The sequence below is a fragment of the Ranitomeya imitator genome, chromosome 5 (genome assembly GCF_032444005.1).
Source record: "Ranitomeya imitator isolate aRanImi1 chromosome 5, aRanImi1.pri, whole genome shotgun sequence".
In the NCBI taxonomy this organism is placed as follows: Eukaryota; Metazoa; Chordata; class Amphibia; order Anura; family Dendrobatidae; genus Ranitomeya; species Ranitomeya imitator.
Window position 1 is genome coordinate 173,214,263 of NC_091286.1, and position 13,566 is coordinate 173,227,828.

A 13,566-nucleotide genomic window follows, 5' to 3' on the forward strand; every position below is an offset into this window, starting at 1 on the left:
TGCTGCTCCTCTCCTGATAAGCCCCGGCAAGATTCTTGTTCTGTGTCTGCAGTCTGTCTGAGGCACAGTAGATTTATGGCTGTTGCTTGAACTTTTGCACAGATCGGGTCTCCATCGTCAGTGCTAATCGCTGGAGCATCACAGGATTTGTAAAAGACTTCAAAGCAGCTGACATAAATCTCCTGGTGCCTCAGATAGAGAGTGACAAGACTAATCAGTCTTGTCAGTCTACAGACCGGACCTTGAAAAAGCGAAGCAAAACGCACGGCGGTGTGGCGCGTGTCCTGACTTAACACAGCATGGGTAAGCAAGTTTAACTTTGGGGAGATACAGATTCCAATATACAACAGTGGGAATACCGCGCTACAAGTGGCTAAAGCTGATGGACGTGCAGGATACTGCTATATCATATAGAAACTGCTAAAGTTCCTGCGCGGCAGTTGCTATTGACTATACAGGTGACTACTTAGGCTCTATACTTGTATGTATTAGATCACACCCATTAATAGCAACTGCTAATGATCTATACCTTACTTGGTGTAGCCGTGTAGATGTCGATGCACTGGTGAGCTGTTAGCTTCAGACCCAGATGCCGAACCTGCGCTCCTAGAAGTCCGCGGCACCGGAGAGAAGTCACGTCCTTGTAGAAGGTGAATGTGCAGGTGTCAGCAACAGCCGTTGGTGGTGGCTGTGGGTATAGCAGGCGAGGACTGCTTGGATAGCGTGTAGAGCCGGAGACGTCCCGGCCGGAGGCGTCCCTGGATACACGCGGAAGATGGCCGACACCGCCGAGCAGTGAGTGACGTCACTTGGCCTAGGGAGACTCAGTAGGGTCAATCCTAACCTATGCGTTTCGAAGTGTCACGCACATCGAAACGCGTAGGTTAGGATTGACCCTACTGAGTCTCCCTAGGCCAAGTGACGTCACTCACTGCTCGGCGGTGTCGGCCATCTTCCGCGTGTATCCAGGGACGCCTCCGGCCGGGACGTCTCTGGCTCTACACGCTATCCAAGCAGTCCTCGCCTGCTATACCCACAGCCACCACCAACGGCTGTTGGTGACACCTGCACATTCACCTTCTACAAGGACGTGACTTCGCTCCGGTGCTTCGGACTTCTAGGAGCGCAGGTTCGGCATCTGGGTCTGAAGCTAACAGCTCACCAGTGCATCGACATCTACACGGCTACACCAAGTAAGGTATAGATCATTAGCAGTTGCTATTAATAAGTGCGATCTAATACATACAAGTATAGAGCCTAAGTAGTCACCTGTATAGTCAATAGCAACTGCCGCGCAGGAACTTTAGCAGTTCCTATATGATATAGCAGTATCCTGCACGTCCATCAGCTTTAGCTACTTGTAGCGCGGTATTCCCACTGTTGTATATTGGTTCTTTTTGGGTTCTTTCTGTCGGATTGGGCACATTATCCGATTGGGATACCAGCGGCACTTGTGGAGCCTACACATAGAGTTTTAGCGCCAGTGTATTTTATTGTTCAGAGATACAGATTCCGTTGATAGATGTGCGCACTTCATTAGTTTTGGAATATACTCTTCTCTACCCTATTCCTTTCCCATGAATTTACTAGCACTATGCACTTTATTCTGTATACATCTGTGGTTGTCAGGACATTTGCAGCCATTTCTTACCTGATCCTGTAACTCATTTTTTGATGTTTTCATATATTTATTTGATTTACATATTGTGATTTGTAATAACTGCATGTTCAATAAATTCATTTTTTTTATGTGGACTTAGTACTCGCAATTTCTTTTTGGTTTGCCGTTGTATTCAGGAGTGTCCTTATAATGTGTTTGCCTGAGATGTAACCACATGGTTATTATTCTCTTTGGCATATTTATACTTATGATGTCCTATATGGGTCATATTTATTTATTTGGCATATATAGTTGGATCACCCCGTCAGGTCAAAGGGGTACTCGGTACTGGGTCCGGTTGGCTCAAAGGGGGATGTCACGGTGGCTGACCCGGTCCATGGCCCTGGGACGTCCGTATAAAAGGGAAAGGTCTTTAAAGGGATAGAGTTTATGTTCATGATGCCACCTGTGGTATTCGGTCAGGGTGACCGATGCTGCTTTGAGGCATCCGCTGGGGTGATGTTATGGCAGCTAGATGTTATACCTTCCCACAGCTGAAGTATATCCCCAGGGCTTCCTGGTGTGTAAGTGGTGGTATTGTGAGAGGCGCAGAGAAGAACGAGGACACAAGGTTGTGGTCTCTTTACCTTTACTGAAGACTTCAGCATCCACAATCCAGAGCACTGGACCACAGGGTAGGTAGAGTCCGGCCGGTCCAGAGGCAGGTCCAGAGTACCCTTGTCCAGGTGGAAATGAATAGCCTTCCCTTGCGCTGTAGTGGTGTAGTCCCTTACTGCATAAGCTTCAAATAAGGTCCTCACAGATGTGGTGTTTCTCTCTCTGTCCCCCCTTGTCGGATAGGACAAAACCCGTATGACTGGTGACTTGAGCCTGTTTATAGGGTCTCTTAGATAACCCGGCTTGTGGGGTGTCACCGTGCCTCCTGGGTGTAGGTGCGGACAGGTAACGTAAAGTTCAGCTGTCCTGCCGGTCTCTGAAACAAGGCATAGAGGTCCTTACTACCTCGGTGTCCTGACTACCGGTGTTCTGCGCCTCAGAAGGAGGCAGCCTGTTCGAGGCTGGTCCCCTCCTGGTATCCTCTCCTTTGCTTTGACTACCTTCACGCGCGCTGAAATACAATTCTGCCTTCAAAATGTCTCTTTCTGGGAGCTGCAGCTCTAAGGGCATGAACAGCTCCATGGACCTTCTGTCCTCCTCAGACGGATGTCTGGAACTGACTCCTGTCTGGAACTAACTAACTCTCGCTACAGACTACTAGTTATGTATATATGGGGAGTCACCTAGTAAATAGGATCAGAAGCTCCCCCTGCTGGCCTGGAGTGTGATTGTGTTGCATGTTTGTGATACCTGGATGCAGTTATCCTTCCTTGCCTCTGAACGTAGCACCAAATCTGCAAGTCAAAATGCTTAATATGTACATGACACTTTAAGTTTCTCATTAACTTTGCTAGCGTTAGGTTTTGTCACAAATCCATGCCGAAAAAACGCAACAAAAATGCACCAAATCTGTAATGTGTGCACAGCCTAAAATTTGTTTTTTTAGGCTTATATAGCAACAAACTGTACCCAAGAAAATGTTATACCCTATAGATAAGCAATATATTATACCGATACATTTTGAGGCTTATATAGCAACAAATTCTATCCAAAAATAATTAAGGGTATGTGCACACATTGCATATTTGCCTGTGGAATTTTCTGTTCACATTCTGCATCTCTTGGCAGAAAATGCAGGTAAAAATCCGCGCGGATTTGATGCGTTTATGCGGAGCGGATTTTCATGTATTTTTTTAATGCGGATTTGTATGCGTTTTTGTAAGCTAAATAAAGATCTATTATTTAACCCCCCAAAAAAAATGTGACGTCATTTCTTGTCCAACCTCTTCATTTACATACTCCATTGAAAAATACGGTTTACACACACAGAAAGATAGATAGATCTATAGATAGATCTATCTATCTATCTATTATTTATAGATCTATCTGCCTACTATCTAAAGATATAGCTATCTATTATCTATAGATCTATTATCTATCTATAGATCTATCTATAGATATATCCATCTATATATAGATAGATCTGTCTATCTATATATCTATTGATCTTTCTATTATCTATCTATATTTCTGTAGATATATCTATGTATAGATATATCTATCATCTATCTATAGATATATCTTTCTATAGATAGATATATCTATAGCTAGCTATATATATCTATAGATAGATGGATGGATAGATAATACCAAGCCCGATGTTTAGTAATAAACATAATAAAATGGTACATAAAGAGTTAAATAAAGTCACACACACACACACACAAAATCTGCGTTAGGCCTGGGTCACACTTGCGAGAAACTCGCACGAGTCTCGCACCTCAGTACCTGACACTGCCGCCGGCACTTGGACTGGAGCGTTCAGCTACATAGGAATACATGCAGATCCACACTTCGGTCCTCAGTACAGGCGGCAGTTCCGGGTATTAGTGCGAGAGACTCGTGCAAGTTTCCAAGTTTTCTCGCAAGTGTGACCCGGCATTAAACGCAATATCTGTTTAATTTTTTTTAAAATGGCGTAGGCTCCCACGCAATTTTCTGTGCCAAAGAGGGAAAGCCAGCGACTAGGGGCAGATGTTTATAGACTAGGAAGAGGTTAATACCCATGGATCTTTCCAGGCTATAAATATCAGCCCGCAGGTGGATATTTGGCCTTTACTGGCTATTAAAATAGGGCGGGTTCCTACAAAAAAAAATGATGTGGGGTCCCCCTATAATTAATAGCCAGAAAAGGCTATGCAGACAGCTGCGGGCTGATATTCATAGCCTAGGAAGGGACCATGGATACTGCCCTCCAGCTACAAACACCAGCACACAGCCGCCCCAGAAATGGTGCATCTGTAAGATGCGCCAATTCCGGCATTTAGCCTCTCTCTTCCTGCTGCCCTGTAGTGGTTGCATATGGGTTAATAGGGTGTTAATGTCACCTTTGTATTGTAAGGTGACACCAAGCCGGCTTAGTAATGGATAGGTGTCAATAAGACACCTATCCATTACTAATCCTATAGATGTTAAAGGGTTAACTAAAGACACAGCCAGAATAAAGTATTTTAATGAAATAAAAAACAATGCAGTTTTGCCATCTTTATTGTTACGCCTAATTCCTGCGATTCCCTTTCCTGTAAAAAGGAAAAATAAACCAGCACAAATACTCCTTGGTCCGATGCAGTCCATTTAATAATGAGTGGCCCATGAAGATCTCCCCTATAGCGCTGTCACATCAGGAGATGTGACCGCTTTACAGGGCCTCTAGTGACACACTGACAGGAGACATTGGCCCCTGCAGTGTTATCACTGAGGGTTCAATGAGTTCAGTCTCTCACTTTACGGCACTGTTGCATGAGAATTTCCACACGCAGTGGTGCTGCAAGTGACAGTATGGACTCTGCTGAACTCGGGGGAGGATTACCTGCCGTCATTGTATCACCAGAACCCGTGAAGAGCGGTCACATTTGCTGATGTGACAGCTCTCCACGGGAGATCGTCGTGGGACACTCGTTATTAAATGGATTACATTGGATCAGGGAGTATACTGTTGGTTTATTATTTTTATTTTTTTTACAGATGATCGAGGGCTTCTGGGACTAGGTGTATGGTGAGCATATACTGTATGTTGTTTCGGTGAAGCTGGACATTCTTTTCTTTTTTGGACATCTGTGACAGCCTTTGTGCCTCACTAGTGAACAGCTGGGGAATCGAGGATAATATGTCATCCCACTGCTCATCATCAATGACCCCAACATCATCCTCCCATTTCTCTTTAAGCTTCTACGGATGCTTACACACGTGGTCAAAATTGTTGGTACCCCTCGTTTCATGACAGAAAAACCCACAATGATCACAGGAATAACTTGAATCTGACAAAAGTAATAATAAATTGAAAATCTATGAAAATGAACAAATGAAAGTCAGACATTGTTATTCAATCATGGTATTAGGGGTCGAGTTCCCACCTCTGCACAGGGGTAATCTCGAGTCATCTCCTCTGCGGTCTCAAGTTCCTCTCCAGCCGCAGTGGAGCCTGCTCAGCGGAGACGTCGGTCCCAGTGTCTGACTCAGCCCGATACTGTGCGGATGGTTTCTGCTGCTTTCCCAGGCTCAGCCATGGTAGCCAGTACTGGTCAGTGGCGAGCAGACATTTCTGGGACTAAGTCCTGATTTTTCCCTTCTGAGCATGCCCAAGGTAAGACCTCTCATTGGAGGTCAGGGGTCACATGGTCAGGTACTGCTGCAGCTCCCATTGGTCCTCTAGGAAGGTCCTGAAGTTGCTTTGGTATTGTAGCAGCTTCCATTGGTCCTCTAGGAAGGTCCTGAAGCTGCTGCAGCTATAAAAGGTTTGCACGGCCGCACGGCCATGCGCTAGTATCACTTCATGTTATGAGCTTGCTAATTGTGGTCGCGCCTGTATGATTGTATTCAGGAACCCTGCTGAAATAAGCCCCTAGAATACCAGCACCTCCGGTGAGAAGTTTGTATGACTGTATTCAGGGACTCGGCTGAACAACTAAATCTGTGTATATGTACAGTGGCTTGTAAGAGTATTCGCCACCATGATATGAAATGCTACTGTTTTTTCTTTTTAATGTTTGCATCAGTTCATGTAAAGAACATGCCTACCACTGTGAACATTTGGTTTTCTTTTTATTGTGAAGGAAACAACAAACAGGAGAAAATAACTTAACTCCGGTGTGCATAATTATTCACCCCCCTAAAGTCAATACTTTGCAGAGCTTCCTTTTGTGGCAATTACAGCTACAAGTTGCTTTGCATAAGTTTCTATGAGCTTTCCACATCTTGCACTTGAATTTTGCTCATTCTTCAAGGTAATACTGCTCCACGTCTTTCAAATTAAATAGTTTCCTCTCGTGAGCAGCAATCTACAAGTCTGACCACTGATTCTCAATTAGATTAAGGTCTGAGCTTTTACTAATCCACTGCAAAACATTTACATGTTTCACCATAAACTACTCGGGTGTTGCTTTAGCAGTATGCTCGGATCATAGTCTTGTTGGAAGGTGAACCTCCGTTTCAGTCTCAAATTATTGAAAAGCTGAAACAGGTTTCCTCAAAAATGTTTCTGTATTTTCCATCATCCATCTTCTCTTCGACTTGTATCATTTTCTCTGTCCCTGCTTCCGAAAAACTCCCCCTCAACATGATGCTGCCTTCATCATGTTTCACTGTGAGGATGGAGTCATCATGAGCTGTGTTGGTTTGGCACCAGAGATAGCGTTTATCTTTGTGGCCAAAAAGTTCAATTTTTGTCTCATCTGACCACAGCACCTTCCTCCATACATTTGGGGAGTCTCCCACATGTCTTTTGGCAAGCTTGGGAACTCTGCAGCTCATTCAGCTGGTCTCTGTGCTGCATCTCTGATTAATGCCCTCCTTGCACAGGCTGAGAATTTTAGTGGGTGGTTCTCTCTTGACAGGATTGTTGTGATTCCATGGTCTTTCGATTTGATGTTAATGGAGTTGATAGTGCTTTGTACCTGACTTGTTTTGAGATCTCCTTAGTCTTCATGACATTGATTGCTTACTAGTGCTGATTGCTTAATTTTGTCACAGTTTCTGTGGCCTTTCAGAAAAGCTGTGTATATACTGACAGACCATGTGACACATTTCACACAAGTGGACTTCCTTTCACTATGTTGTGACTTATGGAGATAATTGCTCGCACCAGAAATTTTTAGGGGCTTCATCGCAAAAGGGGTGAATACATATGCATATGCCAATTTTTAGTTATTTGATCCCATAAATTTAGTATATGCCTATATTTTTCTCACTTCACCAACTTAGACTATTTATTGCAGATTCATCACGCACAAATCGGATAACAAAAATGTTTAAACACAGGTTTTTAATGGGTAAAAAGCCAAGGGGTGAATACTTTCACGAGCCGCTGTATACCTAGTGTATTGTGTTTGTTTTAATAAACACACCTAACACTGACTTCTCTAGAATCCAGCAACGTTCTGCTCCTCTTCTGAGTGACATCACCACTTTTCATACTCTCCAGGTCACAGTGCATTAGAATGAGGCTTCATAGGATTTCATTGTAAAAGAGAATATAGACTGAGTCAGTCTTCGGAGAAGTCAGTGGTAGGTGACTATATTAATACACACTACACTATGCACATATATACACATATTTAGTTTAAAAAAAAAAAGAGTCTTCATGGGAGTGCTTCTTTAATAAAAGTTGTATTTTTATGTATCCCTGTGAACTAACAAAAGCATGGTTCTATTCTCCAGATGGTATTCTAAAGCTACTGAACTACAGGGCTGGGTAGTTTTTGCATGTTTGAACAAGAAATATTTACATTGTTTTGCAAATTGTCTCTTCGTAGAGGAAGAGGACTTGAACTCTAGTGCCACCTATTGGAAACAGCAATTTTACGAGTCATTATCAACCCTTTAGCGAGCCTTGCAATATGACTTAGGATAATAGCCAAATCAGAATCTCAATTTGCAGACACTGAGTTTCGGGGTATTGCCCCTCATCAGTAAAAAGTATGTGATTTGATTCAGCACTAAGACTGGGATTTAAGGGGTAAGGTTTCTTCTTGTGGAGAGTGACATGCCAGGTCTGACATGCGAGTGCCTTCTACCTTCTACTTCCAATAGATGGCACTAGTTCAAGTCCTCTTCCTCTCTGAAGAGACAATTTGCATATTTAATTTCCCAGAGGAGCATGCAAGGCGTTTAAGTCTCCTCATGCTGGCATGACAGACCTGGCATATCACTCTCTACAAGGGGAAACCTTACCCCTTAGATACATTGTTTTGTTAATTTGGCATGCACAATATTTTGTCAATTCTTCTTAAGATACAGTTCATGTCAAAAAGTGGAGTAAATTTAATAAATGCGGGCCTTATCGTCTAAACCTGTGCTTGTTTTCCATGTTTAACTTTATTTGTTTCTTTCAAGGATAATTGCCCATTGCTGCCTAACTCAGGACAAGAAGACTTTGACAAGGATGGCATTGGGGATGCATGCGACAAAGATGATGACAATGATTTAGTAGATGATGAAAAGGTATGTGTCATTAACTGAAGGAAAATGTATTAACAATGAGTAAATATTTGTATTCCTTTTAATATATAACTTTATTTTATAAGAACCAGTCAAAAGCTGTCATGCATGGTAATATCTTCTTACAGATCTGTAAGGAGATGGATTGTTGCTGGTGCATTCCTTTCTCTGAAGACACCAATACTGTTATTGTAATGTAATGTGAATTGTGTACTGCGTCTTTTAGAAATGCTATCTGATGTAATGTGAGTTGTCAACTATAATTTAATAAGTGTAAGTATTGTGTCATATTAGTTATGATGTTAGTAATGTAGATAGTTGACTATAGGTTAAGTTTAGAGTTAACAGTTTGGACTTGTCTACAGTGGAAAGGGCTAGTGTAAGGGAAAGTGACTGCTTCCTTATAATTAGTGGATGCTTTCCTGAAACGGAAAGTACTTGCAAGCAGCATAATACAAAGAATAGCAGGTTTACCCAGAATCCTTTGCAGTAGGCGGAGCTATACAAATCATCTCTTTCCACCCCTGTCTAATCCACAGCGCTTGGAACCGCCAAGTGTGCAATGCTGCGGATTAGTTTCTAAATTTACACAGCCAACCAATTCCACTATGTATTTCCTTTAAGTAGAGAGCTTTTCGGTCTCTTTCGTCCCGCTACATTTAGCCCAACTTGGGTCTCTCCCTAAGGTGGCTAGCATGTATGTATCGCTTGCTCACCGAGCCCCACTCCATACAGCCAACCAATTCCAGCCCTGTGCTGATGAGGGCCTAAAGCCCGAAACACGTGTCCACAGGTAGGAATTGGTTGGCTGTGTAAATTTAGAAACTAATCCGCAGCATTGCACGCTTGGCGGTTCCAAGCGCTGTGGATTAGACAGGGGTGGAAAGAGATGATTTGCATAGCTCCGCCTACTGCAAAGGATTCTGGGTAAACCTGCTATTCTTTGTATTATGCTGCTTGCAAGTACTTTCCGTTTCAGGAAAGCATCCACTATGTATTTCCTTTAAGTAGAGGGCTTTTCGGTCTCTTTCGTCCCGCTACATTTAGCCCAACTTGGGTCTCTCCCTAAGGTGGCTAGCATGTATGTATCCTTATAATTAGGCAGATAGGGTCTGGAGTTCTAAGTGAACCGTTTCTCACTGAATGAGAGTAGACTGAAGAGAAGGGATAGCAATATCCTGATGAAAAGTGAAGGTAAGACAAAGTGGCCTTATGGAGACGGATCCTAGGAGAGGCTGCCTAGCCACGAGCCCTTGGGCTTGTAACACAGAAGGTAATGGGCCTCAACAGGACTGAGAAACTGGGACTAGTGTAGGGTCCCAAGCTGAAGTTCCATGGCGCTAGTAGTGGAATAAATAATACGCTGAACCGCTGAACAAGTAAAGGAGACTTGTTAATCAGAACTGTAGTGTTAAAGCTGGGTTGTGACTAAGTAGAGAGAAACAGCAAAAGGAAGCCCTGGAATACACTACAGAGGAAGGATAACTGTGTGGAAAATGCTATCCTTTGCAAATAATCCTTATCAAATTACCATTCAGTGAAGCATTTAATTTTGAATGGTGGTCTCTGTCATTGAACAGTTAAACATCTGTTCCTGGCAAACCTACAACATCAGTTACATGTGGCCTGCAATGGCGTTGCGCCCTCACAGCAAAAGTCCAGACACCCAGCCAGGACCTACACTTTCATGTAACATGGCGGGGTGCCTCAGACAAGTGCCTCGCTCACAACTACCACCCCGCACCACATTACAGATTCCCAGTATTAGTATCAGCCATAATATTACCAGCCATGGTGCTTTTGGTTTTTGCAAAGAGCTACTGTACCCCCCAATTAATATTAGCATTGGCCTACTTTAACACTGCTCCTCTTGAATGGAGTACAAAATATACCCGAAAAATATATCTGACTGCCCTCTGAGAATTTTCAGACCCTGCAGTTTTGGATAAAGAAACTAAAGCTCTGTTCTTTGTATCAGAAAGGTGTATTTTTTCACAACCAAGTCTTTCATTAACCTGTGACACAGGCAAATATGATGCCTTTGCTCAGAGTGTTTTTAAAAATGACACCTCTAAACCTTGTAGTGTGCATATAAAGTACACAGTTCTTTTAAGAAAAATACTTTTTAAGGAGGTGTGTATTGTATTTACAGCTGGTCAATAATTGATGGCATTTTACTTTTCCAAACTACTATAGCTTTATGTAAGACTAGATGGTGGCCCGATTCTAAAGCATCGGGTATTCCAGAAGATGTATGTAGTTTATTTATGAAGATTTCAAAATAATGCAATGAATAGACAGGATTCGGCCGGCCAGGCGCGACCAATTAGCGAAGCTTGGTTCAAATCCCGCGCCAATTTGCGGCCAGGCTGCGTCTGTCGCTTATTGTTGCCGGCCAGCCGGGCACGACCAATTAGTGAAGCCAGGGCGAGCTCCAGGTTTTTGAGGGCCCCGGGCGAAAGAGTCTCTCAGCCTACGTAGCATATAACACAGCCCACGTAGTATATAGCACAGCCACATAGTATATAGCACAGCCACGTAGTATATAGCACAGCCACGTAGTATATAACACAGCCACGTAGTATATAGCACAGCCACGTAGTATATTGTACAACCACGTAGTATATAACACAGCCCACGTAGTATATAACACTGCCCATGCAGTATATAACACTGCCCATGCAGTATATAACACAGCCCATGCAGTATATAACACAGCCCACGTAGTATATAGCACAGCCCATGCAGTATATAACACAGCCCACGCAGTAGCTAACACAGTCATGTAGTATATTGCACAGCCATTTACTAGACAGCACAGCCCACGTAGTAAATAGCACATTGACGTAGTATATAACAGCCCACGCAGTATATAACATAGCCCATGCAGTATATAACACAGCCCACATAGTATATAACCCAGCCCATGTAGTATATAGCAATGTGGGCACCATATCCCTGTTAAAAATATAATTAAAATAAAAATTAGTTATATACTCACCTTCCGGCGGCCCCCAGATCCAGCCCAGGACTTTAGCGATGCTTCTCGCAACGCTCGGTTCCCAGCAATGCCTTGCGGCAATAACCCGTAATGATGTATCGGTCTCGCAAGACCACTACGTCATCTGGGGTCATTGCCGCAATGCATTCTTGGAAACCTAGCGTCGCGAGGAGCTGGAAAGGCTGCCACGGACGCCGGAAGGTGAGAATATAATGATTTTTTTATTACTATTATTATTTTGAGCATTATATGTTTTTACTATTGATGCTGCATAGGCAGCATCAATAGTAAAAAGTTGGTCACACTAACAGGGTTAATGGCAGCGTTAACGGCTGCGTTACACCGCGTTATGCCGCGGTGTAACACAGTCCGTTTAACGGACTGCTAAAACGCTATGTGGGCGCTGACTAGAGGGGAGTATGGAGGGGGCACTGACTGGAGGGGAATATGGAGGAGGCACTGACTGGAGGGGAGCATGGAGGAGGCACTGACTGGAAAGGAGTAGGGAAGGGCCAATTCACGGCCGGACTGTGCCTGTTGCTGATTGGTCGCGGCTGGCTGGGCGCGACCAATCAGCAACGCGGGATTTCCTTTACAAACAGACAGACAGACGGAAGTGGACCTTAGACAATTAGATATATAGATAACATCCAATGATGTAGCCGGGTTGAGCATTTGCACCTACAGATATTTTTAATGCTGTTCAGTTATTGAACAGGTTCTGAGCATAACCCGGTGGTTATGCAACATTTTACCTGGGCAGTGCAAGTAAAAAACCTAGCTAAATCAGTAAAAAAATCGGGACTTTTTCCTGGAGATGATCATTGCTTCCTTTCTAATAGTTTTCTCTACCTTGCTGTCAAATGTTTAGCTGAAATAAAAAACCCTCTTGACTTCTTACTAAAAAAATGCTTTTTATTTCTGTGTCATTCTGGCTATTGTATTGGATTTTAAATCTGAGTAACATCAGCGGGAAAAGTGAATGAGTCTCATTCTGTTCCTCTACTCCTGCTGAGAACTGGGTTTGAACCAGAGACATTTGGCTCACAGGGCAAGTCTACTTCCTATAACAAGTAAATCTATCATGTGTAAAGCTTTTGTTTTTCTTCCACAGTGTATTTCACAATCAAGTAGACAATAATATCCTTAATCTCAACTGTCTTCTACAGTACACGATACACACTAAAGTGCATAGCACTTGGGGTTCCTTTCCCTGGATTAAATATAGATGCTAATACGTCGAAATCAAGGGATTATACATATTATTTTATAACCTGTGAGTTCTGATATTGCCTGTAAAACGAATAATTACAACATCACTAAAGTTATCAAGAAAGTTTGTGTGTGGAAATTCATAATGCACACTTTTCCCACTTCTATGACCAGAAGAAAATTAATTTCCTTCTTTCCTCTTATGTGTTCCTCTTCTAGTGGGCCAGTGTGCTTTCTGAGCCTCATGATCAATTTGATCATTTTCACTGAATCAAAAAATTAGTTAGCAAATAAAATATTCATAGTTACAATGATTTTGAGAAGAATACTACCACCAGGTTCCTGCCACCAGGAATTTGAAGGCCCCATACTGGCAAAAAATTTTTGGGCCCCCTTGAGACTCCGCCCAGACTCTACCTCAGCTTTGTCTCCACCCCTCGAACCTTCCACAGTCCCACAAACCACTTCTTTCAAAAACTTCACTTCTGCACCTCGTCCTCACCAATTGTGCTGTTAGCTTTTTTGCAAGACATTCAGTCATTATGTAATGTACTAGATGGTGGCCCAATTCTAACGCATCAGGTATTCTAGAATATGTATGTATGTATGTATGTATATAGCAGCCACATAGTATATAACA

The 13,566-nt window shown here is 43.0% G+C and overlaps 1 protein-coding gene across 3 annotated transcripts in view; it reads left to right on the plus strand.

Moving 5' to 3' along the window:
* THBS2 (thrombospondin 2) overlaps positions 1-13,566 on the plus strand; it is an 800,800-nt gene that overhangs the window by 410,935 nt on the left and 376,299 nt on the right. For all 3 annotated transcript variants that reach the window (XM_069769330.1, XM_069769328.1, XM_069769329.1), the window contains exon 14: positions 8,609-8,716. In XM_069769330.1, the coding sequence (XP_069625431.1) occupies positions 8,609-8,716 (108 nt within the window). The remainder of the gene's footprint in view (positions 1-8,608; positions 8,717-13,566) is intronic.